Here is a 19894-nt window from a genome sequence, read left to right on the forward strand (position 1 = left end):
AATGACAGATTTAAAATTCCCCAAGCATTATATCAAATTGACAGTATTTAACACTTTTTGTCAACCAGGAATAAGGCTGATTTACTAAATGTAAATGTTTACACAATATATTCTTGGAAGATTCACTTAATTTATTCAATTATGTGAAAAGAAAATCCCTGTTTATTTATTTTGCCTGCACATTACTGGATAATTAAAATTAATCTTTACACAGTTTTTTTGTGTGATCATTTACAAATCCATTAGTAAATCAGCCTCCTTATGGGATTTTTTTTATACTATGTAATGTAAAAAAAACATAAGAGAACTGCTGCCTATTAAAAAAAAACAAAACAAAATATAGCTGATTATTGACTATAACATATTAATTACTGTAGATGTTTCCATTAAACAAAAGAAAAAAACGGTCATTGCAACTGCAAAAAAGTTAGTTTACAACCCATTGTTTCTCCAATGACAACAAGATCTGGGTGCCTGGCTACCTGTATATGAAAAAGGTGAACGAGATTTATGGGTCCTCCTATTAGACACAGTTTAATCCAGCTAATGTTATTATCCTCTTATTTGGTTATTAGTGATAATGTTTACACTTCTTCCAGCAATGCAGCCATGGATCACATGCTGAAATAATTTCAGTACACATGATAAATCAGCACGTCAACAACCTGATTTACAGTGTCCTGGCATTGCATTTGTATTTCTAAATACCTAGCTGCCTGGTTGGTGCAAGCACAGAATCTCTTGGGTGCAGTAAGTCGCTTATGTTGCTATTTTCAAAATTAGGAACAACAAAAACCTGTGTTTTTTAATAATAGATTAAATCTATGTAAATAGGTTGTTTTTTTAAGGTTAGTAGCACTGAGTATTGGGCGATACTGTACCCCTGTCGTTGAAAACAGGGGTACAGTATGAAAGAAGCACCACTTGCAGCAAACATACAGGTGGTGGTTGCAACAAAGTGCTACAGTTCCCAAATGTGTTGTAACAAATTTATAGCAGAGCAAATAATCCCTGTCAAGTGGCAGACATGTTCAGCTGAAAGGCTTCTTAATATTAGCAATCTTAAAATGTTGTGAAATCAGAGATCTTGAGGGAGGATGCCCACTTAATCTTCATACTTCTTCTCATCTAGTGGAAGCATTCAGGCTCCTCTTCTGAGCGCAAGTTTTTCTTCCTTTAGTCTTTTCTATCTTCTTTTTAGTCTCAAAAAGTGTATTTCAAAACTATGTGTTCATGTTTCTTCAAAATCTAGGTCTTTAGGTGTAAAAGATGTGGCAGCCAAAAGTACTTTGCATTCACGTCATAATGGCAAGGAGAAGACATCAGAGAATGTTGATGATGTCTGGTAATAAACCCCTGCAGTATACCAATTTTTACTAATTAAGAGTGAATGCTACTTCCATAGTGACTGTGAAACATTTTGTGAGCTGAGATGTAAGCCCACAAATAAGAAGTTATAACTCAATAAACACATGTGCAGTCGACATATGCAAAGAATTGTTTGAGTACTTGCACATTGTTGATAATTCAGGTAGATGATAGATGAGCACGCAGTGGTGTCCGAAGGCGACATAGTGATCATATTAGGTTACCGCATCATTATGTTCAGTCCTGAATTCAGTAACCAATGATTGAGTAAACCAACAGAACAGCATGAAGCAGTCTTTTCACATTTTCACCATCTTCATCATTTCTCACAGAAATTTTACAGGTATGGGCCAATTGTGTCTATTCCTCTCCATCTTCACCCCCTACTTGGGCTTGCTGGTGAGCATTAACCACAATTTGAAGCAATCCTGTTATATTCTCAACTCTTCATCTTTGAATCCGAACATGTTTTCAGTGATGAAACAATCTTTTATCCACTGGGTGCATGAACAGTCTATCAACAAGAATGTTCAGACATTTTGAAACACTTTTAGTTTGCATTGAGAATATTTAAAAAAATTGTAACCAAATACTACCTGAAATTTTCCTTTTCTGATTAACTCCATGGCATCATACAACTGGTAGACTCTACCCTTGCTCCTACCTCTTAGGACCCCCTCCCATGAAGTTTTAGGCTAATCGAGTCCACAAGTTCTGTAACTAGATTACTCAACTGCTGAGAGGGAGCCTATGCTGCCATGGAGTTAACCAGAAAAGGAAAATTGTGGTAAGTATTTAATAACAATGCTCTGCTTTCCCTGACTAACTCAATGGCAGCATACAATGGAAAATAACTATATACAAAGAAGGGTGGAATGTTTTAGCCAAACCTTTAACACCAACAAAATTAGGATAAGGATGCTAGCTGGCCTCCAAAGTGAGCCATAAAGATATTAGGACAAAGATATGGCTTATATCTCTAATAAAGCCAAAGCATGTGAGTAAGCCTGGAGTAGCCTGATGTCCTGTGAATGGAAATGGTCATTCTAAGTAGCTCTACTTGCAGGGAGAACAATACCCGAACCAGACAGAACACCAAAAAGGGTCCCTTGTAGTTTAAGTTCTTCATCTGTGCAAGTCTCATGGCAAGAGGTGATAAGGAATAAGGAGGCTGTCTTCATGGATCATTGTTTCTTTAACTGGACCGAATATGAACTCATCTGGCAGTAGCAAGAAGCCTACAGCAAGTGGCAGAACCCTCTATGAGAGTCTTGGAGTCAAAGATGCAGCATAACATTAAGGTATAGAATGAGCAGGGGGTAATTTGCTCAAGAGACACTGGAGAAGACCTAACTCTGGAATCTTGTGCAGAGACAGAAACCACTTGAACTAGATACCACTTGTTATCCAATAGGTACATGGAACATGGAGTCCTCCTGGAAGTTCTGAATCCTTATTGTAGATTGCTAAAATGTGGTAGGGATTTCTCTCAGTCTGGGTCAACTCTACCTCTCCGAAGAATAAAGCTACAGTTTCTGGCCTGCGTCTTGATGCAGTACAGCACAGTCATGTTTTTCAGCCTCACTAAGACTGAAGAGCCTACTGCCAGGTGACAAAAGGCAAACATAAAGCTGGCTGGAAATCTGGAATATTTACAATGACTCCATGAATAGAGAAAGTGCTATTGACTTTTGGAACACTGTCTGGCATCTAAGATTTTCTACCAGGTCCACCACCAAGGCTTCTTATCACTGTCTGTAAGATATGAAATGTTTGGTGCATATCCACTGGTGGAGGAAAAAAATCTCTTTTAGAGGCACTTAAAATACTGCCACTGTTTTGCTTCAATCTTAAGGCATATCACCAGTCTTACAAAGGGAGGGATCAAAAACCTTGACAAAGGCCATCCTTATCTACATCTTCTTCTTTGGAAGAGTGTGAAGAGAGTTGGTTTGCCAGAAAAGACTTTTAGACCAATTTACTGGTTTTAGCAAGAAAACTGGACACTGCCAGAATAGATGGCCCTTGCACAAGGAGAGTTCAAACAACACCTTTAGAATGTGTTGACCGCATGCTTAATGAATTGTGACAACTAGATCAACATCACCTTAATCACAGATTGCTTAACTGCTTTGTGACTGCCTCCTTTAGCAGTACAGAGGCAGAGCTGCTCTCCTCTGTCGAACCACATATCTAGTAAACGATCTGGCTCTACCAGGTAGGACACACTCCACCGGTATGCCGGATGTGTTGTGATTAGCCACAGAGCAAACTGATCAGCGAGTGCTGGCCAATGATTGACCACCAGCACCCTCTGAACGGTGAGGAGGAAGACAGGACAGGGCTCTGTCAATGTAAACAATACAGAGCTCTGTCCTGTCAGTGGGGATGTAAAAGTTTTTGTTTCCCTGCACAGCACCTCACAGTACACATATAAACACTGGTTAGGCACACATTTAACCCATTGATCACCTTAGATGGTTAACCCCTTCCCAGCCAGTGTCATTAGTACAGTGACAACGTATATTTTTATCACTGATCACTGTATTAATGTTGCTGGTTCCCACAAAGTGTCATAAGTGTCAGTTAGTGTCAAATTGCTCACCATGCTATGGAAGTCCAATTATAAGTCGCTGATTGCTGCCATTATTAGTATAAAAAAATAAATACATAAAACTTCTAGTATATGTCACAAATTTTGAAGATGTTATAACTTTTGCACAAACCAATCAATATACAGTTATTGGGATTTTTACCAAAAATATGTAGCAGAATACATTTCAGTCAACATTTATGAAGAAATTTGATTTTTAAAATTTTTTTATTGGATATGTTTTATAGCAGAAAGTAAAAATTTTTTTTTAATTTTCGGTATTTTTTAATTTAGAGGGCAAAGAAAAAAAACCCAGTGGTGATCAAAAACCACCAAAAGGAAGCTCTATTTGTGTGAAAAAATAATATAAATTTAATTTGTGTACAGCATTGCATGATTGCTCAATTGTCAGGTAAAGTAAGACTTTGCCAAAAAGCAAAAAATGGCCTTGTCATGAAGCCTGGTAAATCTTCCGGAGGTCAAGTGGTTAAATTATGCAGGATCCATGCAGTCATACTCATCTGCATATTCTCTGACGAGGGTTGATCTGCCTTGCCTTGATCACAGTCTGATGAGGGTTGATCTGCCTTGGAAGGCTCTGATACTGGTTTTGTAAGGAAAACTGGATGCTGCCAGAATAGATAACCCCTGCACAGGTTGGGTGGAGACAACTCCTCGTCATCTTAATCAGTAGCTGATTAAACAAAGCAGGATTCATATGCAGTCATGTTCCTCCACATCTTCCTCCTTGGAAAGGTTTAAAGACAGTAGTGTTGACTGAGAAGGCTATTAAATCGCTCATTACAAGAATATATAACCCCTTCACACGGTGAGAGGAATCCACTTTTTTTACAGTGTATTGACCATGTGTTTACTGAATGTGACAAGCTGTTAGGTGTTGTCATCTTAATCTCTGGCTGCTTGGACAAAGCAGGATTTATATAGTCTTGTTCATTAGCATCTTCCTTTTGGAAGAGACTGAAGAGAATTGTTTTGCCTGGGATGGCTGTGAGACTGCCAACCCCTTCACAGAGTGGAACTAAATTCCCTTAGAATGTATTGCCCACATGAATGTGACAGTCTGTTAGTTGCTGTCATCTTTATCTCTGGCTGTTTTAATATAGAAGAATTCAGAATTCCCATACAGCTGAAAGAAAGCTCTTACCTTCTTTTCAGCAACTGGCTACCAGGATGACGTGACAACCCTTGACTTAGGATAGTAAGAAAATGACTTTGCAGCAACTTGGCAGCAAGAAATGCAATGAGGTAAACAGCACACAGCAGGCTCCCAAAAGGTCTGACAACCTGCCCTCCCACCCAAAAAAAAATGGAAGCGGAAGAAGAAGAAAGGAATGCACTGGCATCTGCCAGCTACTGACCTGCATAGACCAGTCACAGCATAGAGGGATCAGATTGCAGGCTGCAAAAGCCTGTTTTAGTAAAAATCAGATCCCTGACAAACAGGGATACTGAGCAAGTCTAAAGAAGAACTCCACATTTTTAAGATTAATATAACATGTACAATTGCTACTCAGGCATTCTGGTAATTTAAAGATATTAAAAAAATACCCGTCTACATCAAACTGTTCAATAAAGCAGTTCAAAAACAAATTCAATGTAATAAGAATTAGCTTCTTTGGTAATAAACCCCTAATGGGTTAATTACTACCAAAGGGTGGCTGATACTGCAGCTTCCCTCACCAGGGCCCTGAGAATTAACCAGGTGGTTAATGAACCAAACCTTGCCATGCAGACAGCAGGGCATGATGAAAATGTTCAAACAGAAACAAAAAGGTAGGAATCTGCAACAGATTTGCAATAATATTCTGTAATGTACTGTACACAGATCAAACAAGTAAATTGTCAACATCAAAATAATTTTTTTTCTTTAACAATGTGGAGTTACATTTCAAAAAGCCCACATGTGTCCAGGAAGGTGCCTTCATGCCAACCCAAGCCTCTGTGGAATTCAGAAAGTGTTCCAGCTGCCATAAGGGGAAACATTAGATCTAGAGACACATCACTCAGGGAAAAACTACATACCAGACAGTTGCACAGCCATGGTATCATCCTTAGGAACAGACCTGCATCTAGCAAGGCAACAAGCCAGCCCCAACATCCAACGCAAAAAGCATCCAAAGAGAAAAGTCTGGGACTGTTGCACTCCTCATATGCTTTTATTGATGAAAATGCACTCTGCACATCACCTCATTTGGTAGAAAATCAAGATGATTAAGTGTTAGCTAGAGCATAAAACATGTTATCTCTTGCTTCTCTCTCCCCTGTGATGTGATGTGTCCATGGCATTTTCTTCATTAAGAGCATATGAAGAGTGTGTTGTCCTGGATATTTCTGTTTGGATGATTAACAGCTAACCAGCTGAGCAGGCACTCTCAGATTGAATTAACAGAGCAGTGGATAGAGTATATGTGAAATCCACCTGGAGAGGTATGTGTTTTGTTTGTCTACCTATGCAAAGAGGCTATTTTATGGTCCATAAAGTGGGGTCTATAGCTGGGGAGTTTATTGCATCCAGGTAAGGGGAGCTGCTTGCACAACTTCTTTTGTCCTATAAGGTGAAGAAGACAAAAAAGGAACACGTGGACTGGATCAGCCTCAAAATTCATGAGAGAGGGGTCCTATGAGGTAGGAGCAAGGGTGGAGTCTTCCAATTGTATTCTGCCATGGAGTTAGTCAGGGAAATACAAGATACAGCCAATATGTGTCTTGCAAAGCTAACATATTTTTATCATACTGTACCTTTTGATAACTAAAATGGTGTTGTAGATTTCAAGTCAGATTAGCAAAGTAAGTGCAAATCTTATATTTTTGTCATTTTGGTCTAAGAGCCAATTCATTTATATCTGTTTACTTTGGTTCTTCCATAGCAACTATTCTGCCTTCAGCAGACAAATCCGTATTCCTAGTCATTAAAAATCAATTATATTTGGTTTTAAATGACTTCACTGATTTCTGAAAGACTGGTGCGCTGTGAATACAAGATATAGATGCCCACACAAACAATCATAGGTTTATTAATTTGAACACATCAATTATGTTTGAATTCATAGTAATAACAATCACATTTGAATAAAATATAGAGATTCTAAATACTATTTTAAAATGTAGATAAATCTACATAATATTTACATGTATATTGATATGCTGTGCTCACATTTGCAGATTTTAATCAGTGTACATTTTAGTGAACTAAGCAATTGTTATAGCAAAAGCATGCATTTAAAATCAGTGAGTGGTATGAATATACAGTATGGTGATACATGGTTCATATAAATAATAAGCACATGCTTTTAAATCCAAATTCTATGATATTTAAACAAAAGGTAAATATATACGAAAATAAAAAAATGTAACAACACAAACATTTTCCTGAATGCAATATATATTGGATAAACAACTAAGCAGACATTTTGCCTGAGGCTTACATTTTTAGTACTGCCACTATGATGCTCCCTCTGCTAAAACAAAATAGCTGTTCATCTCGCACAGAGAATGCAGAACACACAGCAGTACTCCATGAGTTGCAGGTCATTGGCTAAGTTGTATTCAGGGTTGACACTATCCCTGGCTTGTACAAAGTTGTGGAGGTTGCAAGCTGCTTCAATATCAAGGGTGGAATTCTCCAAAATCATTTTCATTTTATAATGCAGAACACACCAAAATTCACTGAAAATGCAAAAGACATACTCAGTCGTTCGTACTGCATGGCACTGTAGATGATCAAAGATCCTTTTGCTTGCTATTTGGCTTCATTAAAAAAGTGGATGCTTAAGAAAGGTGCTTTTCAACTGCAAATGCCAACTTACAGGAAAATAAGTTAGGATATTTATCCGTGAGTTTTAGGCCACATTGATGAAGCCATAAAAACATGATGAAGTATGATGAAGTATTTCTTGACTCAAAAAATATGTTTCAGCTTCTTTGTTATTCACTAAGTTATGTATGCTTTCCACTGACAGCACAAATGCAGGAGGTTTGGCCCAGAGCAGAGAAGCAATGTTCATCTACTATTTCTTTGTAGGGACTTGCATCACTTCATTTTTCAGCCTCCTACAAAGTGCCCAATAGGTGTCTTTGACAATGAGGCTAATAATTATTTGGTTACTCAAAATTCATAGTAATAAAGATTATGATTTCCATTTTCCAAGAAACCTGGAATGAAAAACACATTTCTTTTTTAGTATTTAGCAAAATATACACGCATACATATACAGTCATGTATTGGAAGGCCATGAAGGATAATTTGCATTGCAAATGACATTAAATTACATGAATTAGTGGTTGATTCCTCAGACCATGTAGTTTACTGCCATTTACAAGAACTAATATTCTTGGAGTGATAGATGGAATAATGGTGTAAGTCTCCATTTAAAATCTTGAAAGTGGATCAACACTGTATTTTCTAAATACATTTTGATACTTTCCTAGTAATGACAGTAACTTTAGTGAGGAGGAGGAAGAGGAGGATAAGGTGAAAAAAACTTTCCTTCCCCACAAGATTTCTAATAAGATTTTCTTTGTCTAGCATTCTTACATTCTGATTAACTCTGAAACTGTTGTTACAAAGATTGTATAAAATTTTATGCATTTTATCCTGGGAAAAAATAGTGGAAATCCCTAAAAAAGACACACGATTATATAAAGCACAGCACTTAAAATTTTCAAAAATGTAACATAGTTTATTCAATCAAGTAAAAAAACAAAACAAAGACGAAAAATAAATAGAGTAATGCAAGGGAATTTTCACTTAGTTTAGTGAATAAGGTAAAGCTGTGCTGACTTCAACCAAATATGTGCAAGTAAAAATCACATTTTTACATTTTCTTTGCAAGCGATAGGTATTTTTTGCAAAGTTGATGTTTGCTCTACTCCATTAATAATTCAGCCACAATAATCCAGAACAACTATGCAACATGTGAAATTGGAGAGACTGCAAAAGTATAAAGAGCATCAGAATGAATCAGAATGATAGCCAAGCATTTTGAGATGAGGTCTGCAGTGACCACCCATGTATTTACCTGGTTTATTAAGATTTGATTGTACAACTTTTTTGTATTTACAAAAATTATGTACAGCACAGTCCTACCTAAACTAACAGTAAATATAAATTACATAGAATGAGCTCATCAAATCTATAAAAAATAAATATATAGAGAATCAATAGTAAAATGTTTAACTTACTTATTGGTATTCTGGTATACTCTTGATCCTTGAGTGAAGCCACAAATCCTCATTTAACGGCCAAAATTATGCAGGAATTGAATGCTCCAATACTTCCTTCTCTCATAGTTACACTTTTTAGGGATGATGTACATAGGTTTATGAGGTCAGATAAAGTAAGTTTGAGATTAATTTGTGGTTTGTTTTTTTCTGTCATACAGTGTAATGTGAATGTGTGAGAAATGCATGTCAAGTGCATGGCATAGGCATGACAAATGAATGCAAGTGCATATCAAAAGCTACCCAAATACCCATGTTCACTAGCTCTTAAAAATACATTTTAAATGAGCAAAAGAACAGACACCAAAATATCCTATACAAGCCACTAGTCATGGATCAAAAATATGGAAGGCAACAAATTGCACAAAAAACAAACAAAAATAAAACAACTAAAAGGTCAGTTCTTCTCCCACAAACATTTTTAGTTCAATGTTCAATGATGGCTTTAATATTTTTATAGGAGCTTTCATAAAAAATATGAACAACACATGGTATTTACTTGACAACAACAATGCAGTAATTCTTCTGCTATTCATGCACAAATGAGTGTTATTGATTGTGTCTTTTTTAAATTGATACATGGAAAATAATATGTTTTATTGTGGTCTAATGCTTGTAAAAAAAAACATTTCAATAAACTAGAGTTGATATTTGTTCAAAACAGCAGTATTGGGTTTTCAAAGAATCAATTTTAAAGTGTAAAGGAAAACCCACTTCAACGTGAGGGATTCCCAGGGTGTTACCAGGGTCATCAGAACTAGTGTTCCCATTGCAAGATGTCTCCTCTATTATTGGTCTGATGTCAACCTAATATTGGAATTTTTCTTTTACTTTCGTTGATAACAGAAAATAGGACGAATAGAGAGGGTGAATCATCCTAACAAGAGTACAGACAGCACTAAAAACCTGGCAGGTTTTCTATTCACCCTGTACTCTATCCAAAACAAAAAATAGTTTTGCCTTTAGTTACACTTTAAGGAAACATGGCTTCTAGGCACATTTGAAGCACCTAAACCATGACCAGGTAAATATTAATGATCCATCTTCTTGATCTTTGTTCGTATTACCTATAATTTCCCTTTTACCTAATATTTTGGTAGACGTGGGCCACTGGAAGTGAGGAGACTTGAAACAAATAAGTAATGTCAACCAGTGTGAAATAATAAAGCCAGTGTGTACTGCATTGCAATAATGAGTGAAAAAAGGACAACAACCATTAGTGGTGGTTGCTGTACAATTATACAATGGCATTGTACCTAGGATAATTTAGTTACATATAGTTACGTAGTTGGTAAGATTGAAAAAAAGACACCAGTCCATCCAGGATAATGATAACTAAGCTAAAGAAACAATGTTACTAGTGGTGGTGAAGGATCTAAGCAATTTAGCTTTAGTACATTGTTAATGTACAGAGAGTAATGTTGAATAAAAAATAAAACACCATGCAACTAGTTCAGCTTATGTACTGATTTGTGATGATTATGATACGCAAGACTAAAAATTAATGTTACTACAGCTGAGTATCAAGAAGCACTACAAATGTTTTAAGGTCCATGTTCACAGAGAAATGAATTAACATGCAGTGCTTTTATATGGGGAAGCTTGCTAAATATCACCATAGTACAGTTTTGGCACAAATGACTGATAAACTGCAAATACCCATCTCAAATGTACAGGCACAAAGCAGTTGAACCCTTAAGCCAAGCAAATCAATGTATTCATTCATAGTAATAAGCAAATAAAGCTTCCCCATGTGTATTACATATGTACCTACTATACAAAGAGGCAAGATGTTCAATAACACACATTGGTAAGGCTATTAACACCACCAGCAGACTATCACCTCCATATGTAACTTTTCAAAATGTTAAAACCTAGTTCCGCTTTAACCCGCGCTCTCTGAGCATATGCACATATGTGGCCTCACTGAAGTAGACCTTCTAGAGAGGCACTATTTACAAACCTGTGTTTGTGCTGGGAGTTCAACACACAGCCCTCTCCCAGCCCTCTCCCAGCATAGAAGCTGAGCTGTCGCTGACAGCTCCAGGTCTTGTACTATTGATCAGAAGGTGGGAAGACCAGCTCTCACTGCGATAGCCTGTGACTGACTATTACTGTGATTAGAGATGAGCAAATTATTCAAAAATTTGATTCGGCTGATTCGCCGAATTTGCGGGAGAAATTTGATTCGATGCGAATTTATTCGCCGCGAATTTAACTTATTTAAAGGGTTTCTAGGCTTCAGAGAGCCTTTATATTAGTGCAGAACACTGTACCTTTAATTTAAATGCCCTTGGAGTCTGCTGGGGAAGAGAAATAATACTGTCAGTCAGTATGACATGCAGATGAGTGCCGTCGATCTTAGAATCACCGCACACTTCACTCATTTGGGCAGTCACGGGGCACGACGAAGAAGAAGAAGAAGAATGAAAAGAAGAATGAAAAGAAGAAGAAGAATGAAAAGAAGAAGAAGAAGAATGAAAAGAAGAAGAAGAATGAAAAGAAGAAGAAGAATGAAAAGAAGAATGAAAAGAAGAAGAAGAAGAATGAAAAGAAGAAGAAGAAGAATGAAAAGAAGAATGAAAAGAAGAAGAATGAAAAGAAGAAGAAGAAGAATGAAAAGAAGAATGAAAAGAAGAAGAAGAAGAATGAAAAGAAGAAGAAGAAGAATGAAAAGAAGAATGAAAAGAAGAAGAAGAATAATGAAAAGAAGAACAAGAAGAATGAAAAGAAGAATGAAAAGAAGAAGAAGAAGAATGAAAAGAAGAATGAAAAGAAGAAGAAGAAGAATGAAAAGAAGAAGAAGTAGAATGAAAAGAAGAAGAATGAAAAGAAGAAGAATGAAAAGAAGAATGAAAAGAAGAAGAAGAAGAATGAAAAGAAGAATGAAAAGAAGAAGAAGAAGAATGAAAAGAAGAAGAAGAAGAATGAAAAGAAGAATGAAAAGAAGAAGAAGAAGAATGAAAAGAAGAAGAAGAATGAAAAGAAGAATGAAAAGAAGAAGAAGAAGAATGAAAAGAAGAAGAATGAAAAGAAGAATGAAAAGAAGAAGAAGAAGAATGAAAAGACGAAGAAGAATGAGAAGAAGAAGAATGAAAAGAAGAAGAAGAATGAAAAGAAGAATGAAAAGAAGAAGAAGAATGAAAAGAAGAAGAAGAAGAATGAAAAGAAGAATGAAAAGAAGAAGAAGAAGAATGAAAAGAAGAAGAAGAAGAATGAAAAGAAGAAGAAGAAGAAGAATGAAAAGAAGAAGAAGAATGAAAAGAAGAAGTATTCCAGTACAGCAAAAAGTGTATCTGCAGAGAGCTCCGCTATTTCTGACAGTTCTCTGACAGTTCCTTCACATTTACAGCGGTTGAAACATTGTATCTATTTATTTCCGAATAAAAACATCTGTATCCTAAATGGAAACAAATAGATACAATGTTTCAACCGCTGTAAATGAACTGTCAGAACTGTCAGAAATAGCGGAGCTCTCTGCAGTGACACTTTTGCCGGCTGATCGGGAAAAATTCGATTCGTGCACCCGAAGTTGGCTAAAATTCGGATTCGATGCGAATCGAATTTTTCCCGATATTCGAAACGAATTCCACTTCGCCTGGTTCGATTCGCTCATCTCTAACTGTGATCAGTCACTTTACAGTCAACCTTTGTACACTGTACATTTTTCTCCTTACTAGAGGAGAAGATTGTAAAAAAAACGTTTAAAAAAATAAATAGATGAGATAAAAATGCGATAGATAACACTGTTTCAATGGTCATGGTCTGTGTGGGATAAACAAAGCAAAATGGACACTATTGTTTCTGGGCCCTACTATGGGAATAAATAGCAAATAACATACACATATATATGTGCCATCACTGTAATCAGCAGAAGAACTTGTTTTGGGCTGTTCTTTGGTTGTAGATCATGATAATGGGAAAAAATATACAGCTGATTTTTTTTTTTTTAAGTTTTTTTTTTACTATTTTTGACTAGTTTTCCTTTGGTAATATAAAATAATTGTGAGATATTAATTACCATATACCACCAAATGAAGTCCCAATTTCCCTAAAAAACAAGGTATAATTCACCTGGATAAGTAGTTGTGATGATATATGCAGTTTTACAAACGTTATTAATACATTTCTGAAATTCAAACTTGGACAAAGTACCGTGAAGATAGCCCCAGTGTACCCTATCAAATGCCTTTTCAGCGCCTAAGGCCAAGAATACTGTGGGGGATTTACGGAGTTCTGCTATTTTCAAAAGGTTAAACATTCGTCTACTCCCATCTGGTGCTTGTGTACCTTTAACAAATCCCACTTGTTCAGCTCTGATTAATTCAGGAGATAATCTGTTGGCAATCACCTTAGCATAAATTTTTAAGTTGGTATTAAGCAATGATATTGGGTAAAAATTTTGAAGGGAATCTAGAGATTTACCTGGCTTAGGAAGAGTGATTATTACAGCCCTGAGCATTTCTTGGGGGAGAGAAGCAGAGGTCATTGCAAAGTTAAGGATTTTATTTAAGTGTAGAAGTAAAATGTCAGAAAGTTCAACTGTAAATGATAATATTTAACTGAAAAGCCATCAGCTCCTGGAGATTTGCCTTTCGGCACTGCTTTAATTGCTGAGATAATTTCTGTGTCTGTAATAAGGTTTAATGTTCGGAGCTGATGAGGTGTTAAAATGGGAAAGTTGAAGCCTTCGATAAAAGTGTTTGATAGATTATTCAGTAGGTTGGGGTGTCTATGGGGCATTTTTTTGGTTGTATAACTGTGAGTAGTAATCCTTAAACGCGTTAAAACGTACTTAAAAGCTATTTCAATGGGGTTGTAAACCTTAGATCTGGATATAGGGTTTTGAATAGAGGATAGTTTTGTTTTAGCTTGCCTAGTGTTGAGGTAGTTATCTAGTAGACAACCAGCTTTATTGCCTTGAACATAGTATGTAGCTTTAAACCTTTTCAAAGATTTTTCATGCTGTAATAGAAAATGTTGTCTTAATTCATATCTACGTTTGTGCAATTCGTTCAGTATTCTAGATGAAAGGGTTTGTTTGTGATGAGTTTTAGGAGTTGAAATTTTATGGATGAGGGCAATTAAAGCATGCTACCTTCGCTTTTTCTCCCTTGCTGCTAATTGAATCATTAATCCTCTACAAAATGCCTTATGAGAGCACCATACAGTAAACGTGTCACTGTCAGAAAGAGCGTTCAGCTGAAAGAACTCCCTGAGCTGATGTTGAAGTCGCTGTCTATGTTTGGTGCAAGTATACAATGAGGTATCATTATGCCAAAGAAACACTAGGGAGAATGATGATTTCTCTTCTTTGGATAAAGATATCGGAGCATGATCCGACCACGTAATGGAAGACATGTCTGCCCTAGTGGCTCGTTGAATAAGAGACAGATCTGTGATAAATAATTCCATCCTTGAGTGAGACTTATGAGGCACTAAGAAGTAGGTGAAGTCTATTTCTGATGCAAGGAGACATCTGTAGGGATCATATAAATTGAACATTTTTGTAAATAATGATAAGGTACATCTATGGAGAGAAGGTTGACTAGAAGAATCCAAGTGAGGGTCCATAATATTATTAAAGTCTCCGCATAGAACTAGGAAACGCTTGTTCACTTTGTCGACTTTTTTCATCAAGGAATTTAGGAAGGAAATTTGGCCCATATTGGGCGCATAAACATTCACCAAGGTGCAATCCACATTATTATGTTGCATATTAGAATCAGGTATCTTCCATTATGATCCAAAACTTGAATATGAAGAAGAAAAGATATAGAATTTTTGATAGCAGTTAGGACACCTTGTTTTTTAACTGTGTTCGCTGTATAAATATGAAAAAAGCTGAGAAAAGAGCTTATGGGAGCACTTTGGAGCTTTCTACTGATGAAAATGAGTCTCTTGGACACAGATCACATCTCCTTGCAAACTCTTTGCTTCTCTCTCAGGTGCACCTGGTAACAGGGTGGCTATCATTTGGTGCACATATCTGCAAAGATCAGAGGCTGGGATCGTTTCTGCTACTCTGCGAAATTTAATGTTATTTCTACGAGACGATCTTCAAGGTCAGCCAATTTTAATTTAAATATTTGTAATTCATCATCAGCATAATTATGGACATCTACTAGCTCATTGTGAGTGCTTGCAAATTCCCCCGTTTTAGTTTCAAGATGCTCAATTCTTTCTCCAATGGCTTCAATGTCTGCTTTTACTTGTGACATAAAGTCCTCTAGGTGTTCTATTAATTCTCTAGTAGACTCGTGAGAGAGAGGATTGTTGTCATGCTCACCAGAATACCTGCTATCTTCAGAGAAGTGCTGCCTGGACTTCTGTGGACTACAGAAGGGTGAGTACTTGGGGGATGAGCTGTTGTCCTTGAAGTGAGAGCGTCTCTGCTTCTGCAGTGCAGACTGCTGCCCGCCATGCGGATCTCTGGTATGTGTGGGAGATGAGCCAACTGACTCTATGCCATCTTGGGGGGAGGAGGAGGCACCCACCAAAGTAAAGAACTCCATAAGCTTGCAGGGCCCCTCTTTGATCTTCTACTTCCCCATTAGGATCCAGGGGTTCCCCACAGTTAGGGCAAGGTACTGGGGATGGTGTTTGCTGTCCCTTATCACTTTGGTGTAGCAGAGATCTCTCATGGAGCTCCTGTTTCATGCAGCCATCTTCCCAGTCGTCAGCCAAGCTTTAGCGCAGCTTTACTAACAATGGCAATTTGCAAAACTGGTTTCAGACATTAAGATATGTTTTACTTTTATCATGAAGGGTTTAATACAATTTTGAAATCCTTTATATGGCAAAGTGTTTATGTGAAAAATACTTTACTATATATTTAAAAAGTCTGAATTAATGTTTCAATTTTATGATCATAAACATGTGCTATAAACCAGTTTCACTTCAAACAATTATATATTTTTTGAGAAACTAATATGCCTCAAAGTTATGAATTTATTTAAGCATTTCACAGTAAGATATTTCATTCTTGCACTTTGTAACTTAGAAATAATATATGTGATGAGTTAATAATTGCTTTGTTCACACACATTCAAACATTTTGACTGTGTGCAAAAGCAATTTATCCTTGTTTTTTTGCCATACTCTGCATTCACTACTAAAAGATTGTATACACACAAAAAAAATAATAAATTATGTATGTTTCCATGAGAGCAAAACCAAGGTCTTAACTTTACAGTAGAAAATAGTTTATCTTTTACACTGAATATACTGTAGTCCTCTGTTCGGTCCAGCAATTTATCTAGAGGATAAAGAGCTCGGCTTGCAGCATGCCAGGGAAGAAAATCCTTTTCTTCAGAAAGGTATCGGATAATCTCCAGGGGAATATTTTGTGTCAAATATCCAGCTCTGAAAAATTAGAGAAAAGAATGTTAAATTTGATTTACAATAGTTTGAAGTTATTTCTCAAACAGGGTAACAGACACATTCTTTGATTATGAATTAAACGTGGGAACCAGTAAATACATGTATTAATCATTTTGTGTTAAAAGGATAGTATTAGTTCACTCATATATACATTTCTCTTTTAAACAATAAGAAATATGTCCCTTATTCTTTCTTGTATGGTAATTTTCTGCATTTACATTTGTTCTCTTCTGGTTTTTAGACTTGTACTGAATGTTTGATCTTCATCAAAAGGAACATCAAATAAAATGTCCATATAATACCACCCAACAGAGATTTGGCTCTGTACTTTCCTAAGAAGTCGGTATACATGGTTAGTATCAGGTGTGTCCTTAGCACTTTGTAAATGAAATATTGTCCTTCATGTGTCATCTCAAGCCTTACACCTTAAATAATTATTAGAGCAGCCATAGACATTGCATTTCCACATCTGTTTAAAGGAAAATTGTCTTTGTAGTACTGGAAGGTTTAATGGAGAGCACATTTGTAATGCAGGAAGTAGCTAGAAAAAAAAGACACAGCATGGGTATATCTTTCTTTTATGCCCAGTCATTGCAGGAGCTACTGTGGGTCCTTTAATATTACCTATTATAGATTTTAAATCAGAATTTTTTAGTCTGCAAACTAAATTTACCTTCAATTCCTTTTTTCACATATATTGCATAGATGTACTTATTCCCCTGTTACCTATGCTACTGATCCTCATTTACTCATGTTATATACAGCCAGCTATTTAAGGCATATTTTATTTTCAATGCAAATAGTGCTTTCATGTGTTACAAACTGAAACATAATTACACCATACTTGTAAAATTTACAATTATCCATGACAGAAGTAAAATGCATTTGTTTCTTTAAAGCCCGGAGGCCACATCTTAATTCTTTCCCAGTGGTAGCTGCTGTAATGCCTGTCTGACCAGTGGTTAATGGAAAAAGCAAAACCAGCTTGAGACAGGATAAATGCAGGTCAACCACAGCTCAAATATACCTGTAATTAATTCTTAATCATCTCAACAATGTTTCCAATTTATATTAAGAGCATGCTGTATCTTCCTATTTAAGCTCATGAAGTCAAGCCCTCATTGTATCTGTCACCTTTCTAAAATGGGTTAGAAAAGCAGGAAGATTTACACTGGGATCTTAGGGTTATCCTATTAGTATAGGTGGTATACTTGGTATTAAGGTGGTATCTGGACAAGATTTTGCACTCTTGACTGGCAGTGATTCCATGGCAATGGATTTACATAGTTCCCCTGGCTTGTGCCTGAATGGATCTGACCAAATCAGGATTTAATTGTCAAGGTATATATTTATTCTAATATACTGTCAATTGGAAAAAAGAACAGAGCCAACACATTTTGGGATCCTCAAAGATGTTCCCTTCATCAGGACTTAAAGATGCAAAATTATTTTCCCTGAACAAATCAGCAGAAGTAACTTGGACAGGATGGGTGAATTGTCTGTCAACAGCTGGCTTAGCTTTTTCATTTAACTTAGCTTAAATACATCAGCAGCACCCAAATCTGATTTAATTTAACATGAAACAAATACTTTTTTTATCCTGATAGGACTTCTGAAGTTTTTTTATTTCTACCCTAATGTTTTTTAGAGGTAGAGATAAGAGCACAGTCAGCCCAGACTGCTCTGATTCCAGAGAGCAACTTATCTTTGAAATGAATTAGCTGATAAATAAATCTTTTGAAAACTGAAATAGGAAGAAGTACTCATAGATGTAAGAAACGTATCATTGCAACTGTTTATTTAGTCCCTTTCTCCAAAACAGGGACATTGCTATGCAGGCTTTTTTCCAGCGGAGTGATCTCCTTCTGAATGATACCTGTATAGTTCAAGCAACAACAGTTGGCCAAGAGCTTGACATGAATCTTTTTGGCTAAGTAAGCACTGATGACAATGCTCAGCCATTCCTCATCACAATGAAATTATTGCTGGAAAATTGGTACGCCATATAACCATAAGGGGAATTCTTCCTGCCACGTTCATTTATATAAGTGGCAGACTTTCTCCCACTTACTACCAAGGTAAGCAAGTCATTTTCCTCACACTGCACACCAATTTTAAGAGAGAGTACAGTGCATACCCCTAAACCAGCCTCTTGCATCTTTTCCCTTGCTCTTCAAGAGGAGCCAGATCATGAGGTATTAGATTGTAATTTGGTTGAACTATATAAGCTCATCATGCTTTTAATGGGTTACCTGAGCTCAAGTTCAACTCATAAAAAGCATCAGGTTGTTTGTACCCTTGTACATTTCTATAAAAGCCCCTGCTCCATAATATTTTATAGTATATGTAAATGTTTTTCTCAAATATGCAACAGCCTAATGGCTGTCTAGGTAGCTGTTTAAGAAGCTTATATAACATCTGAGGTTATTAACCATCAAATTTTTCTATGTAGATGAAAAAGCAAAAGGCTTGTTTATTACATCTACAGTATATGCTGTTAGAAGAACTTGATATTTACAAAATGTTGAGCGTTTGATGTGTTAATAAGTTATTTGTTAGGATTTGTGGATATCAGTTAGTCATCTATTAGGCTGTTTGTCTAGTCATCTCTAGGGAAGGGTAAATCTGCTTAAAAATGACAATCTATTGTTGAAAAGATCATACAAGAAATTAAACCAGTGCACTTACTGCCATATAAAATATTATCTCTAAAATATTCATATATTAAATATTAATGTTGTTAAATAGGATATTAATTTACATTAGCTTGATGTCTCCTTTATGATTGGGTATGACACTGCTTCATAATAGATATTATAAAATGTTCAAAGTGTTGTTTTGCATAAGTCATATCTAACACTTGACTCATATAAAAGAGAAGCGTTACATCGTGAATTTTACTTTCAATTCAGGAAAAGTTCCTAAACATTACAACCATCATTGCAATGACACACAATAGCTAAAATACAATTCAGAATTATTTTAACAATAAAGATATGCATTATGGAGTATTTTAGGTGGCTACAGTTTGCTACCCTTAGGGGAATGCATTTTAATGCCATAGCTATATGTCTTGCTATTATATATTTCTTTGTTTTTTTTCTATGCTCCATGCCAAGGGTATGAAAAAAAAAAAAAAAATTCAGTACCTCTTTCTTCTTCAAGTGAAATGTTTATTAACATAGTTAGTGTGGCTGAAAAAAGACAAAAGTCCATCCAGTTCAACCATAAAAAAAAAGTTAGAATCCTATACCCACAGTTGATCCAGAGGAAGGCAAAAAAACCCCCAGCAAAGCCTGATCCAATTTG

General features: G+C 36.1%; 1 protein-coding gene across 1 annotated transcript in view; it reads right to left on the reverse strand.

Moving 5' to 3' along the window:
- TRHDE (thyrotropin releasing hormone degrading enzyme) overlaps positions 1 to 19894 on the reverse strand; it is a 934547-nt gene that overhangs the window by 89791 nt on the left and 824862 nt on the right. Inside the window, exon 13 of the mRNA XM_089674098.1 lies at positions 16420 to 16567. Coding sequence (XP_089530224.1) covers positions 16420 to 16567 — 148 coding nt within the window. The remainder of the gene's footprint in view (positions 1 to 16419; positions 16568 to 19894) is intronic.

This window comes from Staurois parvus, unplaced genomic scaffold (genome assembly GCF_062004578.1).
Source record: "Staurois parvus isolate SC_StPar_1 unplaced genomic scaffold, SC_StPar_1.0 ptg000147l, whole genome shotgun sequence".
NCBI lineage: Eukaryota > Metazoa > Chordata > Amphibia > Anura > Ranidae > Staurois > Staurois parvus.